The sequence below is a fragment of the Megascapheus bottae genome, chromosome 4 (assembly GCF_031878675.1).
Source record: "Megascapheus bottae isolate mThoBot1 chromosome 4, mThoBot2.hap1, whole genome shotgun sequence".
Lineage (NCBI taxonomy): Eukaryota > Metazoa > Chordata > Mammalia > Rodentia > Geomyidae > Megascapheus > Megascapheus bottae.
The window spans coordinates 83,397,185-83,424,835 of record NC_143512.1 but is presented as its reverse complement, the minus strand read 5'-3'; the positions used below and the strand labels follow the sequence as shown (position 1 = coordinate 83,424,835).

General features: G+C 46.3%; 1 protein-coding gene across 1 annotated transcript in view; it reads left to right on the top strand.

Moving 5' to 3' along the window:
- Adamts16 (ADAM metallopeptidase with thrombospondin type 1 motif 16) overlaps positions 1 to 27,651 on the top strand; it is a 94,814-nt gene that overhangs the window by 16,692 nt on the left and 50,471 nt on the right. Inside the window, exons 4-9 of the mRNA XM_090331185.1 lie at positions 11,046 to 11,322; positions 14,425 to 14,624; positions 15,948 to 16,031; positions 18,132 to 18,291; positions 19,990 to 20,095; positions 24,187 to 24,324. Of these exons, the coding sequence (XP_090187311.1) occupies positions 11,046 to 11,322; positions 14,425 to 14,624; positions 15,948 to 16,031; positions 18,132 to 18,291; positions 19,990 to 20,095; positions 24,187 to 24,324 (965 nt within the window). The remainder of the gene's footprint in view (positions 1 to 11,045; positions 11,323 to 14,424; positions 14,625 to 15,947; positions 16,032 to 18,131; positions 18,292 to 19,989; positions 20,096 to 24,186; positions 24,325 to 27,651) is intronic.

The following is a 27,651-nucleotide window of genomic DNA, read 5'->3' as shown; positions in this document are numbered from 1 at the left end:
CTATCATTCAATCCACCTACTTAACACATAAGGCATTGTGTGTGCAAATTATAGAATCATTGCGATGTCCATGCTTTTGGGAGAAAGTTGTCTATTTTGAACACCTGGGAGATCATTTTGCACTTAACAAGGACTCATAAATGAGGAGAGTGCCCAGAACAGCTCACATGTGGGCTTTGTATTCCTGCTGCAGCTGCCAGAGGAGCCATAAACTCTGTTTTTCTTTGCAGAGATTATCTAGTTGAAGCAGGGGAGTTGGGACTATTCCCTCTGCAGGTCGTCACTGGGCAATAAAAATAAAGAGTGATGGATTGTGGAACAGTAAGCCAAAAGAGAAGCTAACCTATGTGGTAGCGAGGTCCTTTTTCTAGTGGCAATACACAAGCATCTATGGAAGACTTGGCACTGACCCCGCAGTGTTTGAAGATGTAAAGATCAACTCCCCAGCCTTGTAGATTCCACTCAGCATCATTATTCCAAATGTATAATATGGACTGGATATGTAATGACATGTTTATCAATTAGAAGCTTTATAAATCAAATTCTGTGATGATTCCTACCGCTAACTGCACCATCTCCCTTGCCTCCTAATCCCCTGCCCCTGTGAGGTCCCCTGGGAAAGCATGTGCGCCTTGGCATTCTGTAAAAGTAAGCTCACCAGCTGCCAGCTCCTAACTTTCCTGTCATCCACCCGTCCCCGAGGGGTTATGCACAAAACCTACCCACATGTGTCCTATCTTCTCTTGGAAGAAGCACAAGAGCCTGGTAGTTCATGAAAATTTTAGGAGAGCTCATGCTCATGGATGTGAAAGAGACTGATAATTTAAATCTAGGCATAGCTATGACCAAGGACCAGACCTTCACACCACATCTTCTTCTGTGAGTTTTGAGTCCAATGCATTTTCTAGAACATTGGAAAGTTTACATTTATTTAAAGGAGCATAAGTGATCCTTGCATTGACTGCAGACTTGTAACTTGAAATAAACAAAAATTTCTGTGACTTCTCTCCCACTAAGTCTCATGATGTCCTGAGCAGCTGATAACTGTGGACGCTAGCCCTGCTCACGGTGGAAAGCCATGAGCCCTTGAGTGACAGGGGAGCATGACTATGTGAGTCTTTGGTCACAGATGTGACAGTTTAATCACACGTGTAAAACATGGAGGACAATTGGCTGATCTCAGAGGTTACAACTTGAGTATGAAACCATCTCAAAAGCCAATACCTTTTTATTTATGGGTCATGGGGCCTGAACTCCGGCCCTGGGCGCTGTCCCTGAGCTCTTCAGCTCAAGGCTGCCACCTTACCCCTGGAGCCACAGCCCCACTTCCTGTTTCTAGAGATTAATTGGAGATAATAGTCTCACATTCTTTAGTACCCAGGCTGGCTTTTAACCATGACCCTCAGATCTCAGCTCCCTGAATAGCTAGGATTACAGGCAAAAGCTACCGTGCCTAGCTTTTAAAAGATGTTACCTTAACAACTGCATTGTTGGGTGGTAGCCACAGATGCACACCCACAAGTTAAATTCCTATAAAATCAGAAGGGAACAAGTATTCTATCCCACATCACACACAAGCACGCCAATTACCTTCTGACCTTGTATTACATTACATTGGACGCTTTGTGGATCAAACCTCTTCCCTGGTGACTACTCGCAGCTCAGATTTCACTTTTCTCTCACATACTCTAAAATGGGTTCAATTTGGAAAATTCCAAGAGGTCATTTTTGTTGGATCTTGGTTTCAAATCCAACCCTGTCCAAGGTGTGGCTGCCCCGGTGTGAGGTGAGACAGGAGCAATGGCCCTGCAGCTGCAGGTTGAGCACACATGGCGTGAAGTCACAGAGTCCTTACGGTAACCGTGACCTCATTCGTGTATTCTGCACAATGTGGGTGCAGACAAGAGTTGTGTGTGAGGAATGTGTGCTCCATATCATTATGTTTATTTGGGTATTGGTGGGAGAATTTCTTTTGTGGTGGGTTAAAAGTCTAAACCCCATGTCTGAATTCCCAATCTACTTACACATTGTTTGCACTCTTGGTCTGTTCACATGAATACTTCTCGAAGTCCATCTTTACATCTCTTGCCTGGAAGGGTGGATTTTGGCGCACAGCTTCTGTGGTTTCTATCACAGGCATCTTGAGGCTTTGACTTGGGTCAGGACTGGTGGCTCGCCTGGGCCTGGTGACAATGCAGAGAACGCCAAGAAGCAGCCATACCAAAGGCGTTTACCCACTGCCTTTCCCTTCAACCTACCCACCCTTTTCTCCAACTCTTCAATCAGCGTTGGAACAGAACAATCTACACTTGTAGGTTTTACACTCTGTCTACCCCAGAACTTAAATCTCATCACTTGGAAAAGCCCCCAAAGTCCCACATTCAGTGGAGCAAATCTGTACTTTCTCCTGCATTACTATATGAAGGAACATGGCCAGTGAAGTGTCAGTGGTACGATCTGAGTAGCTCCAAATAAAAGTGAAAAATGCATGGTTTATAGAGACACCATTGACACCAGTATATATGCATATGTAATATATACGTACATACATATAGCATATATGTATGTACGCTTGTGCAGGTATGGCATATTTATTTATAGGTTTGTTTGTGGGTTGGTTGGTCCTGGAGCTCAAACACTGGGCTGGATGCGGATCCTGAGCTTTTTTGTTGTTGTTGTTCAAGGTGAACATTCAAGCACTTGAGCCACATCACCACTCCTGGCGTTGGCTGTGGTTAGCTGGGGTAAGAGTCTCACAGACTTCCTTGCCCTGGCTGGCTTCAAACCTCAGTCTTCAAATCTCAGTCTCCTACATAGCTAGGCTGCAATTTTAAATGTGTTTTTTTTTCTGGAAAGTTTCTTACTACTACTACTACTACTACTACTACTACTACTACTACATTCGGTTGTGTTGGTATTAGGAGAAGCATTTTGACATAAAAGGAATGAAGCATAGTCTGCAAACTTGACATCTAATAAGCAGTCCATACAGCAATCAATGGTTTATTTCTAGAGGAAAGAAAGATCCTATAGTAAATTTTGCACTAAAGCTTGATGGAGATAGCCTACCAGAGAACATTTCAAATATGCTTTGCCACATGATCGGAAGATCACACAGTTGGAAGTTAGTAGCCTAGAAGTGGGATGTGACGTAAATTTGATACGTCCCCCAGGAGCCTGACGTGTCCGGGAGCATATGTATGTATATATAAATATATACTTGGGCCTTCAGGACTCATGTTGGATGCATTTGTGTCCGATCCACGGATCCCAGGTGGATACACACACCGTCTCACTGCCCTCCACAGCTGCCGGGTCTCCCAGCCCAGAGGCCAGGGCAGCTTCTTTCCTTCACAGAGAAAGGCTAGAGCCATAAGTGGACCCCCAGATGGTGCTAAACTCACTCCATGCGTCAGACCCTCCACCTGGCACGTGCCTCCTCAAGTGGAGATGAGTTATGGTCCTGCCCAGCGCACGGATGGGATCCCACAGAAACGTCACCCCTGCCTTCATGCCTGCCCGGCCCAGAGGCAGTGCAAAAGAAATCACAACTGCTTTCCAGGCTTCACTGCCTCCGTGCGATGTGGCTGGGAAGCACAGCAGACAGACCTTTCTGCCCTGCCCCGAGACTGACACCCAAGTCCAGGCCTCCCATGGCCTCTACTTCATCATCCGCCTTTGTTTTCTATAAGGAAGGTGACCTTCCCCCCATCCCAACCCACCAGCCTTTGCAGCTCTGTGTGGAATCATGTCTTACCAACGGCGCATGTCTCCGGCCGATCTGTGGATGACTTCATCTCAGGCCCCTGAACTCTGGGAGATGCCATCATGTAGAGGACACGGCTGCCTGAAAGCCCGGAGGTCTGACAGCCAGTGTGTCTCCATCCCATGCACAGAGCCTCGGCTTGCTTTATTTCTCCCTCTCTTTATATTTAAAGAGAGTTTATATACTAAAATGCTACTCCATGAAGTAGACACCTCAGAGACTTTTTGAGCAATTTAGAGAGCTGTGCAGCCATCTCAGTAATCTGGTTTTAAACTATGTCCATTACCTCACAAAGAGCCTGAGTGCCGGGTACCATTCACTCCCTGTCCCCTGAGGAGAAGCCTGCCAATCCGTCACCCACCTCCCTCCTCCGCAGTCTCCTTCCTCCCCTGCACACAGCGATCCTTGCCCTGTGGAGTCTTCTGCCTTGGCTGCTTGCACGCATCATGAAGCACCTGGAGTCCTGAGTGTGGAAGTGTTTCTCGGCACTCCCTTCCACCTCCCTGCTGCATGCGATCTGTTCCAAGGATGTATCACTTTCTGTGAGTTGAAGGAAGGACATGCGATGGTTCCAGCTTTCGTTCCTTCATCTAGGAAAACATAGCTGTGAATCCCTGTGGTGCTTTTCTGTTCCAAGGACTACAGATGATGACATGGGACAGACGCGGCAAAGGAGGTGATCCATAGTCAATGTGATCATTCTTAGCAAGATCTGCAGACGTGTTATATGAGCATCCCAGACCCTGGGCTTAGGAAGAGTGCCATGGCGAGGAATGCAGATACCACAGGGGGCAGGAGCACTCATAACTCCAGGGCCAGCGTTCACAGGGAAAACAGCTGACTCACGAGCCAAGTGTCCACGGAGCAGTGTGGGCAGGAACGTGAGCCTCCTCGGAGGAATCACACACTGGATGGACCAGATAGGAGCGGGGAAGTGTGTGTGGTTCTGGCCATGTCCTGTGGGGCCAGAGGACAAGGCTGACTCAGCACCCATGAGCCCTAACCACACAGGCCTCATTCCCACGGCCAGGGCTGCCAGGACATCCCAGGTGACAGCCGTTCTGCCTTCTGTGACTCACACATCCACCCTAGATCGCTCATTCATTTCACAACCCACAGCAAGGCCCGGGAGCTCCTCGACTCTTCTGTAGGTTGCACACACACCAGCCTTCCACTTTCAGAAATCTCCCCTTTGCTCTTTAAATTGTTCTCTTATCATTGTCTTTGAGACATTTCAAGCATATAGATTGAATGTGAAAAGTTTCCCTGTAAAACAGTTGTAGGTTTGTCCTTTATTTATAAACTTAAAATAATGGATCTGAGGACAGGGCATGCACACAGACACAGACACACATGCCCCCCCCACACACACATACACACACACACACACACACACACACATATACACGCACATACAAACACACACACACACACACTCGCACAATCACAAGCAAACTTCTCACCAAAGAAAGGCAGAGTCAAGACTGCAGCCAAATTTGCTTTAAAGGCCACAACATGATCTGTCCTTCTGCTCCAGGCCTGGGTCTACTGTCTGCCTACCACCAAGCTCATCATGGCAAGAAGCAAGTTCTTACAGTGCCACCCAAGTTGAAAAGTAAGGAAGCCTGGGGAGAGTGCAAGTCTGGAGCCAGGAAGATGGAGTCCTGCCTGGACAGAGAGCATGGGAGAGGCTCTTGGAAGCTGTGCCAGAGCTATCCATGTTCTCAGGGGTGTCACTGGCTGTCAAGAAAACGTGACGCTGGGTTACACTGGCTGTGTCTGGCCAGATAAAGCTCAGCAAATAAAATGGATTTGCTTGAGTGGTGCTAGGAAGCCAGGCTCACTGGACATCTCTCGAGAGTCAGGGCATGCCATTTGTTTGTTCCCCTGCCAGTCAGCCCCAAGCTGCCTTCTCCCACCTGCTCCTCTTCTCCTCCCAGAACACTCTCTTTCCCCTTCTCCATCCTGTGCAGTCGTTGGGCACTGTGGATGTGGCTGAGTGTCACTGTGGTAGGAGCTGAGGGTTTGTGAGAAACCAAGTCTTGACTATATGATGGTGACATGAATAATACCATAACTAACAAGATACCACTTTACAGAAAATTGGCCAAATGTCAAGTGTCAAATGTTAGGCTTTGAGTGCATAGATCAGCAATTGGAATGTGTCCAGAAACTGAGTGCAATGCTGAGAAAATTGTGGAAAACAAAAACTCTGGGTCTGTTGGGACATTAGGGTTTCTTGTGACTAGAGCATCCGCCCTGTTGACCTTGAGGGTTTGAAAAGGCCCAGTGTGTTCAACAGGTGTAAAAGGAGGAAAAAGAACCAGATCTAAGATCCCCTGGGGAGAGAGGAGTGTTTTGGCTTACTTAGCTTCTTTTAGACGTTGGCTGAGTCTGATTCTCAAAATATCCCATACAGTCATGCAACAGATTGACTGTGGTTTGGAGAAGACATGGCAGAAAAGGGGGTGAATCTGTCTTGGTTTGGTTTGTGTCTGATTCTGAAGATAAAAAGCCTTGATAAAAGTTCAGTGAACCGCTGAGATTGTCTGGTGTTTCTGAGATATCTCCTAGGAAACCGAGATTGAGTAGAATACTTCTCTTTTATACCAAGCTAATGAAAAGAAAAAGGAGGTGAGTTACAATAAAATTATTTTGGGGTTGAAATACTGTTTGTACTACCATCTCATCACCGAGTCTGCCCACCACCAGCACACTGGCAAAGGATAAAGGTTAGCCCCGAGATCGGCTTGCAGCCACATCAGCGGAAGTCTCTACTCTACAGAAGAAATGGCCTCTAGAATAACCATTGGCCAATCGATTTTACTTTTTTATTTCTGCTGCCTATATTAAGAGATCACAGAGAGACAGATGATATATAAATAGATATCTACTTTCACGCATCAGTTACTGAGAAGCAGCCTGTGTGTCTTGACCTTAGAATGACAGGCTCCTTTCCTCTCCTCGCCTGTCTCCGAGTCAGAATGGCAGGCTCCTTTCCTCTCTTCACCTGTCTCCCAGGTATTTCTCAGTGACTCGTGCGAGCTTCCCTCTGACAATGATTTACAGCTCTGGCTGTGAGCACTGCCCTGGGAGAGCGCTGGGGCCCCTGGCATCTGAGAAAGCCTGGTTATTGATCCGCCCTCTGCATGGTGATGCTGATGGGTGGCAGGGTTGTGCTAGACACTGCAGAAGTATCAAGCTGTTCATCAACATTCCTCTAAGAAGGAATATTAATCGTCCATGCTTTGCATGTCATTTTACATCGCCTCACACGTATGCAGCAAGCTGAGCAGTGACATTGAAATATAATTTCCATTGTCCTTTGCTTATCAAGGGACAATGAATATCATGCTTATCAGTTACTATGTTGTCGATATTTAATAGGATCGGGAATTGTTTGTATATAAAATGCAACAGGGGTAAGTTATGAATGCATAAGGGCAATGGCCAACAAAATTCACAACTCCACCAGCTGCAGGTTCTCTCTACCCGTCCATCACAGTCACTTGAGACTCAGAAGCAAGGATTTTTTTCCAGGAAGAAAGGGTTTATTGGCAACAAGTGGCAGGCCCCCATTAGATGGAGGTGTATGGAGACAGTGGGCAAGAAAAAGAGAAAAAGCGCCAGAGGATGGTTTTAAATCACAACAGTCATCGCAGAATACACAGGAGGTCTACCAGGAACGTAGAACTAGTGCAGAAGGCTAAGATACATTTGTATGAGTGAGATTTTGGTTGCAACACTGTCAGAGCTGTGAGGGACTCCAAAATTCTGTGCTCCTGGAGTCACCTGATGACAGAGATCAGCTCTGGTGAAGACTCATCATTCTTTGCCCTTTGTTTTATTAATTTGGTAATTCGCCAATGGTTGTCATGCATCATGTGTTGTTTTAAAGCTATTATTCTTAAGTCCCACAGATTCCGGGTAAGTAGTCATCCTTATATGTATCTATCTATTGTAGATGACAAAATAACAGAGAAGCTGCAGAATTCCCCTGGAGTCACAAATCTAGCACGTCTCTGAGCTGCCTGACCAGTCAGTTCTGAACCCACAAGTCCATGCCAGGAGGTACATAACGCCTGTGCCGGGACTCAGAGGAGCTGGAGGGTGGCGGAGAAAGCAAAGACTTGTTTAAATATCATGTAGAGTTTTAAGCAAGGTGGAATTTCTTCCGTTCTAGTTTCACACTGCACTCTCTACCTTCAGTGATGTGTTCACTGACTTGACACTGACATGGGTGGCATTGCCTGGTGATTGGCTTTGAAGAACAGAGAGCTGCTTTGTCTAGTACGGAATTCGAGACTCAGCCATTCCTAGGTGAAGCTGCAAACCTCACAGGATCGCATTCTCCTTTAGTTGATGATAGTCTGGAATACCAAAAAGATAAGGCCTAGCCATAGCTGCTGTCTCCTCCTCCTCCTCCTCTTCCTCCTCCTCCTCCTCCTCCTCCTCCTCTTCCTCTTCCTCCCCCTCTAACTCCTCCTTCTCTCCCTCCTCCTCCCCCTGGAATTCCTCCTCCTCCATCACCTCCCCCTCCTTCTCTTCCCCCACCATGTCCTCCAACATTCCCTCCTGCTCCTCCCCTACCACCTCCCCCTCCTCTCCCTCCACCCCTCTCCCTCCTCCTCCTCCTTTTCCTGGATTCCTGGCTTGAATTCCAAGTATTTCTCCCTCTTGGTGCTGAGTGCTGTCTGGTCCCCAGGAGGTCTACCCCCCACGGGGCCGGCTGGTGGCCTCAGTGATGGTTGACCAAGTTTTCCTCTGCCTTCCCCACCCCAGCTGGCAGGAATGCGGTGTCCAGGGCTTAATCTCTGCATGTCTAATTAAACTGGACTCAACCCCTCGACGTCCCTCTCTTCTACCTCACCTACCACACCTCACCTCTGCCTCTCCTGGATCCCAAGATCTCAGAAATACTTTGTTTGTTCAGGATCCCTCAGAACTTCCCATCCCACACTGTGCTTCATGTGCTGGATGCTGAGGTGACACAGACTCCCTACCCCCAAAGTCCCCAACAAGAATTGGACACGGATTCCAGATATGACGAACACATTTGTCATATCTTCTTCGGGGTAACAATTCATCAAGATAACATAGCTACTTATATTGGACAGCCATAAGTGGCATAAAATTATCCAACGTTTAATAAGTTTCACACTTCTTTCTGCTATTATATGGTCCAACAAAGACATCCTTCATCCCCCCCTCACCTTCTCTGATTGGTGTTTTATAACTTTCAATGGGAAACACTGGCTAAACGTACATCTACATTTTTGTAGCTCTTTCAGTGATTTATCATTCACCATTGTTACACAGCAATGCTATTAAGGCTACTTTGTATTCTGCAGCCTTGGTAAATACCTTCATTTTAGTGCTTTTGGTGAATCTTTTTGGGGGTTTGATGTAAGATCATGTCAACTGCAAAAATGACAATTTCACATATTTTCCAATATCTGGTAAAATAGGGTAGCCTTGTCTAATTCCGGGTCTTAAAGAGAAAGCTTTTGGTTTGGTATGGGATTAGGTGTGCATTTTCCATATATGACCTTTATTGTGTTGAAAGCCATCCCTTCTACTATAAGCTGTTCATACGTTTTTAACATAAAAGGATATTGATTTTCATCAGACACCTTCAGTGAAGCTACTGAGATACCCAAGTGATGTTTATGTTTCAGCCTGTTGATGTTTACTGTTTCATTCTTACTGATCTGCGTGATTGAATCATCCTTGCATGTCTGAGTGCCACCTTACTGGAACATGATGATTATGATTCAATCTTTTTATGTGCCAAATCTTCCAAATGTAGACAAAAATAATTATAAGAAATCCTTGGTGAGGATTTTCGAGGTTTAAATTCTAGAACTGAGTAGTGTGTTTTCACTGTTGATGAATGGGTTGGATAGTTCGGATGCTAGCTAGCTAGCCTCCTAGCATGGCCTCAGTTTCCACTTTTACCCATTTGTCTTCTCCTCGCTCACTGTCGGGTTACCAGGCTTTAAATTTTTTTTTTATCATTCTAAAAAGTAACAATGCTGTCACTCCATTTTATATCCTTAAGAAAGTGTGTATGGGTGTGTGTGTGTGTGTGTGTGTGCATGCGTGTGTGTGTATGGGTGTGTGTGTATGTGTGCGTGTGTGTGCGTGTGTGAGTGTGTGTGTATGGGCGTGTGTGCGTGTGTGTATGTGTGTGCGTGCGTGTGTGCGTGCGTGTGTGCGTGTGCGTGTGTGTGTATGGCCATGTGTGTGTGCATGTGTGTGCGTGTGTGTGTGCGTGTGTGTATGGGCGTGTGTGTGCGTGTGTGTGCGTGTGTGTGCGTGTGTGTGTATGGGCGTGTGTGTGTGCGTGTGCGTGTGTGGTGCTTGAACTCAACTCCTGAGCTTTGTGATCAAAGCTAGCACTCTACCCCTTGAGCCACAGCTTCACTTCTGGCTTTTTGGTGGTTAACTGGAGATAAGAATCTCACTGACTTCCCTACCTGGGGTGTCTTCAGTCTGTGATCCCCAGAACTCAGCCTCCCGAGTAGCCAGGTTTACTGCCATGAGCCACTAGTGCCCAATATCTTTAAGAAAATTTTAAAAGTCTATATTCATATTGGTTTTCTATGCAGGCATCTGACTTTCTCCATTCTGATTTCTTGCAGAAACATCCAAATCCGTGCTGATAATGGTGGTGAAAAGAGATAGTCCCAGCTTAGTCCAGATCTAAGGAGAAAGTTTTTGGCTTTTCCCCAGGCAATGCGAATGATTAATACAATTTGAACGCTTCAGTGTTTTATAAAAGCACTTATTTCCCCTGTCCCCCAGAGTCCCACTGAGAAAGGTCTTTCTGATGCCCTGAGTAAATCCTTTCATTTAAATAATTTCTTCTGGAATGATGTTTATTAAGTTCTCTTTGCTGAATGTCTCAAGTTAAACTATTGTGATGCTAATTTTCTCTCTCTGGTACGTTCTACCAAAAAACAAAAAAAAAACTGTCTAAGTCTGTGCACGTTTCCTTGAATCACCCATCATTTGGGTTTAAATGAAGTACGTTTATAGTATTGTCAGGGGGCTGTCTGAGTCAGCACTCTGCTCTGCTGTGCTTGGGGAGGATGAGGGAGAGGCCAGAGATCTGAGGAGGAAGAAGCCTCCTGTATCTCAGCCCAGGTGTGTGAATCCTTCCCTCCCTGGCTCCTCCTGGGCCCAGCAGCATGGGTGTGAAACAGTGATGGGGCAGGTCGGCTGAGGATTGGAAGTGTGACTGTGTTTTTTATTTCCCTTTATTTCCCTTTTCTAGTCAGGCATGATAAGGACAGAGGAAGCAGACTATTTCCTAAAGCCACTTCCCGCACACCTCGCAGGGACACTGAGTTGTCACCCTCCAACCGGCCCTTGCTCACCCTCGCACATGCTGTACAAAAGATCCACAGAGCCCCTGGCACCCCAGACCCCCTGGGCCAACGAGGTCCTCACGGTCGTCAGGAAGCGAGAGCTGGCAAACCAAAGCCTGCGCGGTGACCGGCATGCCCTCAGACTGCCACCAAAACAGCACTTCTGCGGAAGACGCAAGAAATGTACGTAAGGGTGACTCCCGTGTCTCTCTCGTGATTTGTGTCTTTGTGTGGCCTGTGGAAAACTTCACTTTTCTTCTAAATAGATCTGCCTGTCCCTGCTGTTTCCAAGCAGTGATTTGCAGGGAGTCATTATTCTCCGTTTCCTTAGACAGCTCCTCACAGAATCTTCTGTGATTCTTTCTTAAGAAATCGTTCCCAGGGCAGATTAAACGAAATATAGAATATGCTGATATTGTCAAAAAGAATTCTGGCATTTCTACTGAGCAATTCTATATTTTTGAGGTTTTAGAATTATTAAAGCCCTGATAGTTTTCCTGCTGAGGTCATTTATTTATATACCTATTTATGTGCTTTACTCTACCGCATCAAAACATCAAAAGACCAGATGAAGCAGGGTATGCTTTACCTGAAATTTGTCACCAGGATTTATAGTGGCCTTGGTCTTTGTCACGAGCAGGAGGTGATCGGTTGTTTACATTTTATGTGGAAACTCCCCACGTTCCCGAAATCACAGCTTTCTGGGATTCCCTCAGCCTCCTGCAACCTCACACCAGCCCTTCGTTCACAGGACTTGAACGTGGGCTCCCCCCAAGCCATGCTCCTCAGAATTTGAGGTCTCTTGACTCACCTCCTGCAGCAGACCTGAGCCCATGGCAGGTGCTCTGTGAACCTTGGCCAGTAAGAGGAATGGGTGAGAATTGCTCAGCACCTCAACAGATAAGCTCCCTGAGACTCCCAAGGCCTGCAGGCATCAGAACCCATATCTTCTAGTACAGAAAACAAAAACCAAGTTCTGTATTCACACGAATACGGAAAACTCAGTCCCCTTGTTTGCACATTCTTGGAGGTGCAGGTTTTGTGTTGGAGAAGTTCATGCTCATAGCAAATCTTTCTTGTGAGACTCTCCACCTCAGAAAATGTGTGTCTTCAGTGCTCATGGAAGCTGTCTGTGGAAAAGCCCTGTGCTCCAAGATCCATCCTGAAGGGGGAGGATTTGGCTCTGAGGGCAGTGAAAGCAGGGAGCCCCTCTCTCCTGTGCCTACCACAGGACCTGGGGCTAGCCTGCCCTGCGCTGTACCCCGTGTCATTGTGCTCACATCTCTCCACCTGTAGAAGTGAAGTTCGGGGACTTTCAGCTCTCACTGTCCAGACATCAAAGCCCTTTCTCAGGTTCTCCTGAGAAGGATAAGGGGTGGGTGAGGTCCATGCTCTCTGTCTGTATGACCCCACCCGCTGCCCCACACAGAGGCTGGTGGACATTGCATGGTGAAGACAGCCCTGTGGCAGCCACGCTCCTGTGTCTATGCTGAAGCTGCCTGAGCGCGGATGTGGACTGCAGATGGAGAGGGCTGCAGATGGAGAGGGCAATTGTGATTCTCCCAAAAGTGCACGCAAGTCCAGAGGGCAACTTAGCTGAAATAGCTCCTACCTGAACTGCTTTCGCCCATGTATGTCAACAATTCTAGTCATTGTCAAAATTATCGAGCAGGAATTTGAAAATATTTAAACATGGACCTAATGGGAGATGTTGGGAATAGGACTCAAAATTAAACTCGAAACCCCTTGTTTCCCCCAGATGTTACAAGCATCCCCGGAGGGCAGTTTTATATAGTGATTTTAGTGAAATTGTGTTTCAACGGTGATTCATTGTAAGAGATACAGTGTGGGATTTTTCACTCAGGACTTCAAGTCAGCACAAAATCCAAAACGATTTGGATTTTTGGAAAAATGTGGAGTCTAGATTGTTAGGTTAGAGATACCCAGGCTGAGTTTTAATAAAGAAGATGAAAACACTGGCTGTGAGTATCAGTCAGACACACAGCGTTTGTCCAGCATGGGGTTGTGCAACAACTCTAGACTCACTTTCTCTGGTATCCGCTAAGTCCTGTTGTTTGTAATATGATTCAAGTGGTTGTAAATACAAAAAAAAATGTTTTACAGAGGAATTACCTCACAAGGGCAAAGGAGACCGTCATCTACTTAAATTAGGCGAGTATGCATGTCACTTTCTAAGAAACTGAACTCCTCAATGAGTGCAGATGCTACAAGAAGTGGAGAACACGCTGGAAACAATATTGGCAAACCAGCTTTGTGTCGATACGTAGCATCAACTCTTAAAAGAATTACCAAAAGTCTTTATAAGGGAAAAAATGCAAGCCAGCACTATTTCATTAAACTTTTAGGGACATTAATTTGTCACTTTTTTATTGAAGAACCTTGTTCCATAAATTCTGTATTTGTATATTTAGATCTTGTATATTAGGATTTACCAATGAAGAATTCCCTATTTTGCTCTCAGTCACAACAAAATAATATTACAGGACATTATGGCCATGATTACCACGATAACTACATTATACAACTATCATACACTATATTTAAAGTTTTGCATGACCAAGTAGGTTTTTAAATTTTTTATTGTGAAGGTGATATACAGAAGGATTACAGTTATATAATTAAGGTGATGAGTATATTTCTTTTCTAACAGTGTCACTCCCCTCCCTCATTTCCAAACTGTTTTTTAAAAGTTATTCGTGCTTGGGTTTGTTTTTTTTTTTAGTGGGTCACGGGGCTTGAACTCGGCCTGGGCATTGTCCCTGAGCTCTTCAGCTCAAGACTACGCCCTATCCTTGAGCCAAGGCCCACTTCCCATTTTCTAGAGGATCATTGGAGATAAAAGCCCCAGGTCCTTTGGTGCCCCCGCTGGATTTGAACCTTGATCCTCAGATTTCAGCCTCCTGAGCAGCTAGGATGACAGGCGTGAGCTACCATGCCTGGCTAGTTATTTATCTTTGTATGGATATCATCTGTCTATATATCATCTGTCTATATATCCATCTGTCTGCCTTCTCTACTTAACTATTGACAAGGATAACTGTAAGTGAAGATGCAGAGCTGTGCAGACACACGCCTGTGCAGATATCGGCAGGCAGAGTCACCATGCGGCCGTGCTGGCCGGCCCACCACCCCCTTGCAGCCCACCTGGCTGGCAGCCTCGGGGTGCCCTGGCCATGCCATCCGGGAGCTGGTAGATGTAGATGCAGCCAAGTGCCATGGCCTCAGCTCACAATGACAGAATTTGCTTTAACTTGTCCCCCACAGACACGCCCCAGCCGCCTACCGAGGACCTCTTCGTCTTAGCTGACGAGTACTCAGCTGGCCGGAGGGGCAAGCGCTCCACCCTCAGGTCCCCCGGGCCAGAGGAGCTGACCGTGGAGACCTTGGTGGTGGTGGACAGCGAGATGATGCGGAATCACGGCCACAGCAACATCACCACCTACGTCCTCACGGTGCTCAACATGGTAGGCCGACCTCCCGCCCGCCCTCGGGACCCGGGCCTCGCGTGGGAGACCCTGCTCCCGAGATAACGCTGAGTTTTGCCGTGGCCCGAGCCAAAGGTGGAATGGGTCTCTGCACGTCCTCCTGTCAGCTGTCCTGAGTTCCTAGGTGCCTTCTGTGCTAGAACCTTCTAGGAGAAGGTTGAGACCGAGGTGCAGTAAGTCTGCCCCTGAGTGGCACAGAGGTGTGGCTGGGACGACCACGGGACATGCCCGTCTCGGGGCCGGGCCTCAGGGGACCAGGCTTGGACGTGAACCATGGCAGGACCTGTGGAGAGTCGTCCCAGAGGAAGGCTGTCTTTGTCTCAAACTGCAGCCGCAGTCATTATTGAGAGGCGATGAGAGGCAGAAGAAACCCCACTGCCTCCGGCTTGCAATCTAGACCACTGCAAATGAAAGCCAACCTCCTCAGACATGTGTGAGAGCAGAATAACAACCATATTTCCCCAGATATTCTACCTCAGTAGGCACAGAGCCTCAAATGCAGCTTTCCCTAGAGTTGCTATATTATTGCAGCCAAGATTGCTTTTCATGGACGGAATCCCGGGGCCCGAGGGGTAGAGGGATGTGGAGTGGCCCTGCCCCTGCCTGTGGGCTGAGCCAGTGCTCCTCAGGACCTCAGAGCCCAGCCTGTCTGGTTTGTGGGTGTGCCTGCCTCTGTTCTGTTTTTCTATATTTCTGGGCCCCGCGGAGCATTGGTGGCAGACACAGTGTCTCAGACCGGCCCACACCCTGCACCCGTCCTCCCTCTGGATCTCACTGTCCTTTCGTTTCTTCTTATCCCCCTTCTTTTTCTTGTGTTCACATGGTCTTGTTCCAGACAGTCCTCTTGTGCTTGTGGAAATCCTTTGCAGGACAGTGTGAGCATTATGAGTTAAAGAATGCTCCCAGCCTGATGTTGTTAGTATCCTGAAATCCCAGCACTTCAAACACTGAGACGGCAGGATCATGAGTTCAAGGACAACCTAGATCACATAGAGAAACTCTGCCAGGATATACAGACAGACAGATAGACAGACATCCCACATATCCTTAAACTTCCATGAGAACACTGAATACTCAGATCCTGTAATCAGTCTTCTCACTAGTGTTGATGTCGGTGAAACCTCCCACATTTACCTCAGACTTTTGCTTTTCCTTCCAAGTAGACAAAATAAGGTCTCCATCATTGATGGTCAGGTCTTCCCGGCTGCCTGTTTACACATGACGATTACAATCGCTGTGCATGACTCTGGTTACAGTGGGCTGCTGTGTCTGGAACTGATAGTGGCTTTCTGTCTGTTTCAGGTGTCTGCCTTGTTCAAGGATGGGACGATAGGAGGAAACATCAACATAGCTATTGTAGGGCTCATTCTTCTAGAAGATGAACAGGTATTTTGTTTTTAGAATCTGTTGTTCTTGATTGTTCCCAGGAAAAATGAGCACAAAGTAATGCTTTGGGCTGTATATATTCATTCTGGGTATTTTTTTTAATAATTTTTGTATATTCACCTCTTTCACTTAGAGTAGAAAGTATTCAATATTGTGCGACTAGAACAAGTTTCTTTTTCTTTCAAGTGTGTTTTTTTTTTCCATTCTTTGTGCATAGATATTAAGGAATATACTTCTAATTAGCTGGTGAAAAACCTAGAATAGAAAAGTTGCTTTATCCTGTGAGCGGGGGACAGTAGGAAGACAAAGGACAAAAGATGTCTTTATGAGCTTCCCAGAAGCCAGTGGCTCAGTAGACACCTCCACACGTGCTGTAGCCCAGAGGCTGAGTCGGGCTGTACACCTCTGCATTACTTCCATCAGAAGGTGGATGCAGCAGCTTTCTCCACCTTCAGTCTTTGGCAGAGACACTGGGAGGCTAAACACAGCGCTCTCATTGCTTTCTAACTGCAGACTCCAGGTTGCATGTGAGCACGCTACACCTGTGCCCACACAGGCTCATCTGGTTCACAGCGAGCCCTGGGTGATGCCACTACTTGGGGGTCCCTAGGCATAGAAGGGTCTGATTTCTGTTATCCTCAAGCTGGTCACCGACGCTTCAAGGAAAGAGGGTATTGGACCCAAGGTAGGCCTCCTTGGACAATACCCTTCAGAATCCCTACCCACCCCAGCCTCCTTGCTGATAAAGCAGATTCTTTTAGAGTCTGGAGATCACTCATGAGATGTATGGGTATCCTCTCTTTGCTGTGCTGGGTGGGGTGCAGGCAACAGGGCATGCATGGGCTGAATCCAGCCTGACTGGTCAGGGAAGGTTCAGGCCCATTGTCTTTTGTGAGCCTGGGTGGTGGGGGCTGCCGGGAGCCGCTGACCATGCGGGGCTTCTCAGGTGACAGGTTAATTATTCCTTGTATTAAAAGGTTTTCACCTTGGAATTCATCCAAGCAGCAAAGAACCAGCAAGGTTATCGTTTGATCACACACCTGTGTTAACTTTAATCCATGGGGTTCCTCTGGAAATGGCCTGCCGAGGCACGCAAAGCATGTCCCAGTGCCTGCACAGAGCATTTGACTCTGGGAAAGCAAAAATCACCATTTAAGGAGAAAATACATTTGGGGACTGAAAGACATAGCAGTGAGATCTCTAAAAAACAAAAAAAAACAAAAAAAACCAAGATCCTATACTGAAATTGAGGTGTTAATGATCTCTGACAACCCACTGGAAACTATAACGTACTTATAAATAGGACTTTTTGACTACCTCCAACATATCCATTCCTGTGAGTTCTCATGGTTTCCACTCTTATACCTCACTCAAGACTCAGTGAATACCCTCAGCATTGTTTCTTCTAGTTGGAATTTCGTTTTCAGAAATGCAGCATCACAGATCATTTCACAAGATATGCAGGAGTTACAGGACGGTATTAATGTTGCCATTGAGAAATGTTAAAAGAAGTCTTCCGTGGATCTGGCACTGACTTTGTTTGACACAAATGTGTCAGTGGCTAGGTGTGTTCTGTAGGTGCTTTGTCACTTTTACTTTCCCAAGGTCTAGTTCAAGACACTGAATGCAAATAACCCAAGGGTTTACCTTCTACTTCATGGGTCATTGACTATGCCCACAGAACAGTGTAGCAGCGGGATAAACTCCAACTCACTTTGAACAGAGAAGTTCACAAACTAAACTGAACCTATACAGGTGTATTTACTGCCTTTATTTTTCTTAAATGATCTTTCAGTAGTTGTACAGAGAGGTTTCAGTTCAACATATCAGTTTTTGAGTGAATGCATCTTGATCCATATCACCCCTTCCATCCTTCTCCCCTGCCTCTCCCAAGCCCACCTGCCCCCTCCATCTGCCTGGTTCCATTTCCACAGATGTACATTTATTATTATGAGCGCAGGTTTGAATTTTACTCCATGAAACCCAAGTGTTAGTTTACGCATCTAGCTGGTGCACCTATGTGAAACCAAAGTTCATGTCAAACCATCTTACAGCATGTTTCTTCTCCCCGTTCCTGGGGTCTTTGCCGCTCTCACACAGCCAGGACTGGTGATAAGTCACCACGCAGACCGAACTTTAAGTAGTTTCTGCCAGTGGCAATCTGGACTGATGGGAAAAGATGGAACTCGGCACGATCATGCCATCTTACTCACCGGTTTGGATATATGTTCGTGGAAGAATGAGCCCTGCGATACTCTGGGTAAGATTCTCCTTGGTTTATGAGTGATGTGTAGAGATGCTCGAGTAGGATTTGCAGGGCCGTGTGTGTGTGAGTGTGTGCACGTGCATGTGTGTGTGTCATGCTCATACACACGAATATTTTTGGGTGGGGATGGTTGTATAACATACTCACCATATCATATAATATATATCATATATATTACTCACTATATCATATAATATATGCTATATACTATTGTTCAGTTCCATACCCCTAACCAGTAGCTTCTAGCCAGCACAATTGTAAAAAAAAAAATAGCCTCACTTTCTGTATGATTCTAAATATTCACCGAGTAATTGTTAATCAAGAACACTTACATTCATCAATAATTCATCAAGAACCAGACTCTTTTGGCTCACACCTGTAATCCTAGCTGCTCAGGAGGCTGACATCTGAGGAATGCGATTCGAAGCCAGCCAACGCAGAAAAGTCTCCATGAGACTCTTATCTCCAATTAACCACCAGAAAACCATAAGTGGTGATAAGTGATAGAATGCTAGCCTTGACAAAAAGAGCACAGGGACAGTGCCCGGCCCCTGATTTCAAGCCCCATGACAGACCCCCCCCCAAAAAAATAGTTATGGAACCAAAAAAGTCCCTCAGAGATTCAAGAGTTTCTTTCTGATTGGCAATAGGAAATATTTCCTTCATTTCTCAAACCACTTTTCAATATCACACAGTGTGACACAAATAGTTCATTTACAGATATTGGTAGATATACTACAATCTCATATTCCCCATTTTTCTGTAACTTCCTCAATATTCAAATAAAATCTTATTTTGATGTTGATGGGTCAGCACGTGGATACTTTCCCCCATAGTTACTGTAAATAACCATTGTGCTTCTAATTGTGACCTACTCGACACTTTTCTTTCTAGATTTTTTCTGCATGTTATTTGAAGGGAAGATGTTTTATGCTAAATGCTGTTATATAACACCTAATCCCAAGGAGGTTGGCTCTGGTTTTCAGGAAAGACATTGCATGGAGGCCTGGTCCTTCACCTGAGTGAGGCCTCTGCTCACCTCAGTGCAGTTCTCAGGACCTAACTGAAGACAGGGCCACCCTGCACACCACCACCCAGTACAGTGGTTTGCACTTACCCCTGACTTCCTTCCAGAACATGGGAGCGTGCACGCGATCGACAGAGGGTACCCCTGCACCCAGAGTTCCTGACATCCAGGGAGACCGCAGGTCCCATGTGCTCTCAGAACCCATTTTGGGTGTTTCACGTCTGGTTTCTCCAGACTTCTGAACTCTGTGTGCCTTCATGCTCGGCCAGTGGTGCACTGCATCCTTTCACCACAATAAATCGTGTCTATGAATATGACAAATCTCGTTATGACAAGTGTGAAATGAGGTCGTGTCGGGGAAGTCCCAGCCCAGACTTTTCTTCTGGGGCCCTAGAGGACATGTTCACCGAAGTAGGAAGGGAGAGTCGGTCATGCGCAGTGCATCTCCTGTCCTGTCAGGACCGTGGCACAGACCCGCATGTGACAGTGTTCTTGGCTCCTACATGGACCCCCCTCACACATAATCAGGTGCCCTGAACTGGTGCCCACTAGATAGCTGTTCCAGGAGGGCCCGTCTCGTATTTCCCAAGAGAAAAAGCTGGAAAATAAATATATAATTACTTATTTTGTTATATTTGTGTTCTTTTAATGTTGACGCTGCACAGGATTCGCGCCTATAAGCGGGATGTGTAGCAAATACCGCAGCTGCACTGTCAACGAGGACACAGGACTTGGACTGGCCTTCACCATCGCCCATGAATCTGGCCACAAGTAAGTCCAGCCCCTTGGCGGACCGGGGGAGCACGTCCGAAGCCAGCCCTTCCCTTCCTCTGAGCTTTCCTCCCACTGCTAGGTGGAGAGAGGAGCTTTCCGTGTCTGCTCCTCTGTCCTGTGACGGACGCATTCTCATTCTCCAGTTGCCAAGAGATTCCAAACGATTGAGGACAGACAATAAGTAGCCAGGCGTCAGTTGGGAGTGGTCATCGTGGTTCTCAGTGTTGCGTGTGTGTGTCTGTCTGTCTGTTTCTGACAGGTGTGAGGGCATAGTTGGGGAATGTTGGTACAGACAGAAGGTAACCTCACAAGGACTCTCCAACAGTCTGAGTCTGACCTGAGTGCGGCTGGCCTTCGCAGGAGGCAGCATCCAGCTGTGCCGTGAGCCTAGAGGATCAGCTGGAGGGCAGGTCCTGGGCAGACCCTTGGGCTCCGCCTGGGTGCCCACGTCTCGGCAAGGATGTCCTTTCATCAACACCCTCTCTGTAGAAGAAAATTTCTGCATTTAGACTTGTAAAATGAAAGCACGTTGTAGTTAGATAAGATTTCCTAGGCCAGTGGACCCCTATGCCACCCTGCCATGAGGCATTGTATATTATAATCAATTTCAAGACTTCCCTGCTTTCCCAGCAGGCCTGGCCAGCTCTCTGCAGATCACCAGATGACCATAAAGTGCCAGAAGCAACAATGAAAGTCATTCCTTGTCTGTTGATTCTAGACTTGAAATCCGTTTTTTTTCTATCACTTTTTTTTTTTTTTGCTCTCAATCCAGTTTAACTGGTAACAGGAATTTACAGGTCGTGTCTGTGATTTGTTTCACCATCCTTTATGGGAAAATGGATAGTGGTCACAGACAAAGTCTCCAAGTCCTGCTCAAAGCATTGCTCTCAGTGTGCCTGTGTGCGTACAAGCACACATATGCATAGCGTGTCTGTGCGTGTGTGAGCCTATATTCGGTGGAGTCTCAGGAGGCTGGGGCCTCCTGGTAATGTCCTGTAAACCCATTACTGATCATGGCTGGTAATGATTGACTATTTCATTGCTCAGAAAATTGTATACAGACTTTACAAGGCTTTCAGCTAAATCAAAATTGTATTCTTAATAGTCCGCTGGACTTAAAACTTCAAAAACTTTCATTACTGTAATGACATGAGGCTTTGGTGTCCTCTGAACCATACCTGAATTTAATTAAACAATCAAGTCAAGAACTATTTAAGTCACCAAGTGCTCCTGCCAGCGTTTGATAAGCAGTTGAGATACCGCACTCAGTGCTAGCCTTCGCAGGCGGGAAACACAACCAAAGATAAGCTTGAGCTCTGCAAAGCTAAGTTTGCGTTTATTTTTTCTTAGAAGCCAATTACTGATATTGCTTTCCTCATTCAGATGGGGCTACATTGTATAAGAATTTCCTCCAAAACTGGGAAAAAGTATTTTCATTTGAAAGTGAGAGTGTTTATTAAGTTAACACCAGAGCTGCCTGTCGGGACAATGAGTGCCTTTTGTTAGCAAATGTGGCCTCCAAATAGTACAGAATCCTCCTCGAACTTCTTATGTAGGGGGCATGGTGCAAGAGACAGAGAACTGGGGGCACTTCAGAGCCCGTGTGAACACAGCCTCCGTCTTGAGAGGGGGACACACTTGGGGACGTTAGAATACTGGAGCAAACCCTCTGTGACCTCCACCCAGGCTGATGGCTGTCACCGTCCTCCAGGGAATCCCGTGATCAGACCATCAGTGCTCCGTATGTCTCCTCCTTCCTCTTAAAAGTAGTTGTTTCTATGTTGACAAGTATTTGGGCTTGCTTTTGATCCATCCTTTCCCCTTCCCTAACAGCACACAGGCACACCCACACGTCAGTGAACCTACATGATCACTGATGTGATGGTGATTGTATTCCCATCGAGGAAGAGAGTCTCTGAACGTTCCTTTAGGAACTGCACACTGCCAACTTTGTTGGTGTGGTTTCTTGAGAGGCTTTTGCGATTCACCTCACATTTTTTCCCCATGGGGAAACTGAGGCTTAGGAGCTTGAACAATTTAGCCTATATCCAACAGCTCATGGGTGACAAAGCCCTCGCCACAGCCCTGCTGTCTCCCGGCAGCCCCCTGACTCGCACCTGACCCCTGACTCCATCTCAGCATCTACCTGGGGTGGGAGTCTAGCCTTGCTTCTCAAGAAGCCTGCCACAATCTCTGGACACCTCTTCTTCCTGAGGTCCTCATCAGAACCCAAAGTATCCAGGTGACATAGGTCCACTGGACCTTGGAAGGGCATCTAAGTTCCTCAGTTGCACTGTACAGCCTGAACAATCCATACACACTCTGACCAGTCCCTATACACTGTAAACCGTCCAGATGCATGCTAAAAACACTTGCCACTGTCTCACCTTGGATGTCACTAGTGATGTGTAGAGTATGTTCTCTGAAGGTTAATTAACTCGTTCAGATAGTATTGTGGCCAACACTAAACATTTCTGGTATTGACTGTAACTCACAGGTAGCATTCAGTCTGAAGTTCAGTTAGCACTCAGGTATTTGAGTTTGTGTTGTCACTGGAGGTTGGTGCTTAATGCAGTTAACCAACATGGAGAAAGAAACTGCTGACCCTGTTGAGGCCTTGTCGCAGGGGGTTAGGGGGTATGGGTAAATGAGTCTCAGTTCTTTAGGAACTTACAAATTAGTAAGCATAAGGAAAGACGATATATTTATTATTTTAGTGCATGAAGTGCAAGCTATTTTTAATTAAAGAACTGTGGTATGCAGGAACAAAATATACCTGGCATATATAACTTGAATAGGAATTTTATTTGTTGGTTTCAAATACCAACCTTATCTTCAAGATACACATGTGGGAAGCTGCTCAGGTCAGTGTACTTGTCAGATGTCCTAATGCCTAGCAGAGTTGGAGACTCTGTGCCCGATAAAATCATAGAGAATGCCTTAAATGAAAAACTTGAAAAGCAGGCTATCTCCAGATTCTGTAGGCCACGGTGGCAGCAGACATGTCTAGTCTACCTACTGGTCCTTGAAGCATCTCCTCCTCAGGCCCTCCAAGGGAAGGAGAATGGTGATTGGACTGTCTGGTTTCCTCTGTGTTCTCTCCTTGGCAACCTCCCTTCCAGGATTTCAGCCCAAATCCTGCTCAGAACAGCAACACACTCTCCCTGCCCTGTGGCTGCACTGGCCCTGATGAATTGCCTTCCAGAACATCAGAGGATGGGTGGAGGCTGAAATGACCGCATCCATGGCACCCTTGGTACCAGTCAGGAATCCGGCAGACATCTGACAACATTCGCCTGCCAGATCTCCTTGGATACAGCTTCTAGTCGTGCTCAGCTGGCACCACTAGCTGGGTCCGGCCCTGACCTGAGCCTCAGAGCTCCCACTCCTCAGGCCCCATATGGGGTCTCCATCTGGCCTGCATGTCACTGTGCCTTTCTTATGGGGTTGTGTGAGGTGACCTTAGAAGATGGAGCTCAGCCACTGAACGGCACGCCTGGAAAATTGAGCTGCATTGTTACGCGGTTCTGAGACAAACACTTACCTAAAGGAGACCAGCAAGTAGATGCCCTGGTTGCTTTCCTCCACCCGACGGACGTCCTGTCCCTGTTGCCTTCCCTCCATTCTTCATGGGGTTGTTGAGCACAGCACCTCAGGTCCAGTAATCACCTCCTTCTTGGCTTTCTCTCCCCCTACCGTTCTCCTTTGCTCATTCCCTGGAAAAGTCTCCTTTAGAGCCTTGTCCCCAGGTGATCCATCCTGTGGCTGGAAAATGAACAGTGACTGCTCTCCAGGAATGGGCTGACCTTTGCGAAGGTCTTCAGAGCCATCTAGACCTTCCATGTCTGCTACTTCCCTCCCCAGGGAGCATGCTGTGATGTCTGGGAGAGGAGAGCCGAAGACACGGGGCAGGGAGCGGACCATTAACGGGCCATTCTGAGAAAAGGTCCATGAGCACACAACTGTGAACAAGCTGGATTTTAGTGAACAGATCTGGGGGCATCCTCACCGTCTCGGGTGGTACCTGTATGTACAGGGCGACGATTCTTTGTTCTGACGGAGCCTTCTTTCCCTCTCTCCTTCTGTAGCTTTGGGATGGTGCACGATGGGGAAGGGAACATGTGTAAGAAGTCCGAGGGTAACATCATGTCCCCCACGTTGGCTGGAAGGAATGGGGTCTTCTCCTGGTCACCCTGCAGTCGCCAGTACCTGCAAAAATTTTTAAGGTATGGATTTCATTCGAATGTTCTGAGATCTCTTTCTGCCTGATCAAGCATCTAAGACTGCACATCCCAGAATGGTCCCAAACGAGGGGATCAGGAGATATACAGCTGATCAAGGACGTGGCCAGACACTGTCTTGAACCTCGGGCCTTCCATCTTGTCATCTCTAAGCTCGGGGAACCCCATGTGCCACCCGCTAAAACAAAGAACCTGCACTCACATGTAATGTTTAAAAATAAGTCTCACTTTTATGACAGGGATCTCGGCTTCAAAGGAACATAAGACCTACCAGGTATATTTCTGTGTACACAATGATAATATATAACTTTTCCCCTCAAGATACATTCCTCTTTAGGCAGGAAATCTTGAGTACATGAGCCTTACCCTGTCTCTTAAATTTGTACAAGAAATGTTCACAGAAAATTTTTATTGTAGCACCAGCTCACTTAGAACTTGGGGTGATATTAAAAGTAGCCAGTGTATTTCTTACTTTGTCACTTCCACTCTTCCTCCATTTCTGCCTGCCAGACAGTATACGGACTTCTTCCAGATCTACTGCTGCATGTAAGTGCAAATTTTGTGGCTGGTACCTGTATATAGGCAATATAAACTTGAGTACTCCTTACTTTATTTCTATTTCTGAAAGACTGTTGACAGTATCCTACAGCTGACATGGCATGTTGCTTTACTTACATTTGTTATTATGAGTGCAGTGTTATCGTTGAGTCTCATGAGTGGCAAGGAGGAATTTCAAATGTTTCTTGGAGCTATGTATGTTGTGTTTGGTGTGCTGCAAGGAAAAAAATGGTCTACAAATCTGGAAGCTTATGAAGTCTCCAGTTATATTATATCCACATTTTTGTCATTTTTAGGTCCCTTTTTCAGAAACTAGAAAATGTTTTGTTCAACTCAAGGATTGTGAGAGTAGTGTATCAATATTTTTTAATATTTTAAATCGTGTCCTTACAGCCTAGAAACTGAGGAGATGCAAGTTTGGGTATGCAGTGTGAGCCAGCATCATGAGCATCCAAAAAGAGGTTGACATTGCCAAGAAATAGAAGGGGAACATCCATGGGGAAAAATTACCTTAGTCAGAGAAGCATCCGTTGAGGACATGCAGAGTGGTGTACAGTTGTCAAGTAAGGATGGAGTTCTCAGAACCATTAACATTCTAGAATTAAACGCCATCTTTGATCAGTGCTTCGAGGTTAGAATATACTGAGCTGCGCTGGCTTCTTTTTAGTTCCATCCTAAAAACACTCCAGAAATGCATCAGTCTAACTTTGTTTCTAATAATCAGAAACAAATATGGAAGGTTTTATATCTTCCTCTATTTGCTGAAGATTTTTAAAAACTTATACTCCCCAAATAGCTTTCTCATTCCATATCAAGGTTTATTTTACTCTAAAACCAGCTGCAGGTTGGACATGTCTGTAGCTTGCTAAACATAGATTTTTTTTTTCACTAACTGGATGCATACAAGGGCTGGTGGCCTTCTTTCCCATGCTTTCCATTCCTCATTTGCAAGTAATTAACATAGTGTTAGATCCTGCACCCATGAGGTGGCTGTTGGCACCCAGTCCCCACAGTGAGTAAGAATGAGTGGCTAACTCTTAAAGATGCCTCGCCCTCTGTTATTAGCAGCCTTGCAATGGGTGGATGGAAAATATATATAATAAGAGAATTTAATTTGTCTGAACTTGTCAACACTTTTCTTCCTTTTTGATAAAGTCAGGAGGGCCAGATACTTAGAGGAAGGCATCAGTCTATTCAGTGAAGCTGGGTGTCATTTTCTACCAAAAAACCACCACCAACCCTATCGTAGTTACTCGTGGCTGCCCTGGCAGGTGTGTGACTTAGGGGAACTCTAGCCTGGCCTTTGACATTTCATGACAACCAAGGCTCACCTTCAGTTGGGGTTTTGGTTCAATTTGAATCATGTCCTACGGATGAGAAAGCACACCTCCCCTCTGGCTGCGAGGGAGGACAGGTGTCCCTTCACAGGATGGTGAGCCCATAGGAAACAGGAAGTAGGAGGGCTCCATGGACTCCTACCTCTCCTGTGTCACCTCTGAAGGTGAGAAAGCAGGATGCAATTCACAATTCCACTGGGAACGATGCATTTCAGTTCTCATCTTGCTCTGCTGTACTGTGTGCTCCAGAGGGAAAAGAAGCAAGCGATGGCTGGGTGAGGTCCTCGGAGAGAGCCAATTTGACTGCAAGAGTAGAGGAGAAAAAAGGCAGGCCCGTCCACTGGAAGCAAGCAGAGGGACAGCCCCTGATGTGTTGTTTGGTCTCTGTTCATATCTAGAAAGGACTTGATTTCAGGAAATAATCAAACCTTTCACAAGGCTCCATTGTATTCCATGGAAAAGATGGGATAAACATCAGTGATCTCACAGGATCTGTAACATTTATGGTTCCTTAAACAGAGAGGGGAAAGGGACTAGAAAATGTGGTCTTTCTGAGCCTACCCCTTACGTCCATTCGCGTTATTTCTGTCAGGGCACAGCATCTCAACCGGAAAGTACAATGGTCATGGAAGTGCCTTTTCCTTTCCAGCTCTGGGTGTAAAGCCTTCCCGGCCCCTCAGGACCCCCGCTCCTCATCCCACACCTCCCCATCACTGCCTGCCACTCGCTAGATGGGCCAGGCTCTGAACATGGAACCTGTTTTCTGGTTTTGAACTTTGGGTGAAGGGAATTGTGAGTTATGTACTGTTTGGGGAGTATGCAAGTCATACTTATTGCTGCATATAAGTATAGCATAAGTTTACCCATTAAATATATGTCCATACTATGCTTAATTATTCTGCGGTTGGTAGAAATTTGAGTTGTCCAGGCTGAGCTAGCATGAAAGGTGTTTGGATGGGGGATCTTTTAGTTTGTATGTATGAATCTCTGGGAAATCAGGGGTAGAATTTCCTAAGTTGTTGTGCGAAGTAACCTGGATCCAGACCCGTACAGAATGTTGTAGTCACTCCGGTGGGCATTTTGTGGGACATTAAGCTGATTGTTGAGGTCAAATACCCATTTATGTGTTCAATGGCGTCTTGAAGATTGAGCACTGCCTTCGGGGAGGGCCTGCTCCAGCCTCTTGAGCAGTTTTGAAATGGAGGCTATCTGCGCTTTTCTTATCTCTTGACAGGCATTTTATACGTTCAGGATAGGAACGCGATGAGCAATTCCAGGAGATAAATAACATAAACAGCTCCTCTCACGTCATGAACTTCTATTTACACTCTCAGCAGTAGCTTTTAATAAACAGAACATTTATCAAAATGGAGTATAAATTGCCCATAGTTTTCCTTCAGGATTGGTGTCTTTTTGT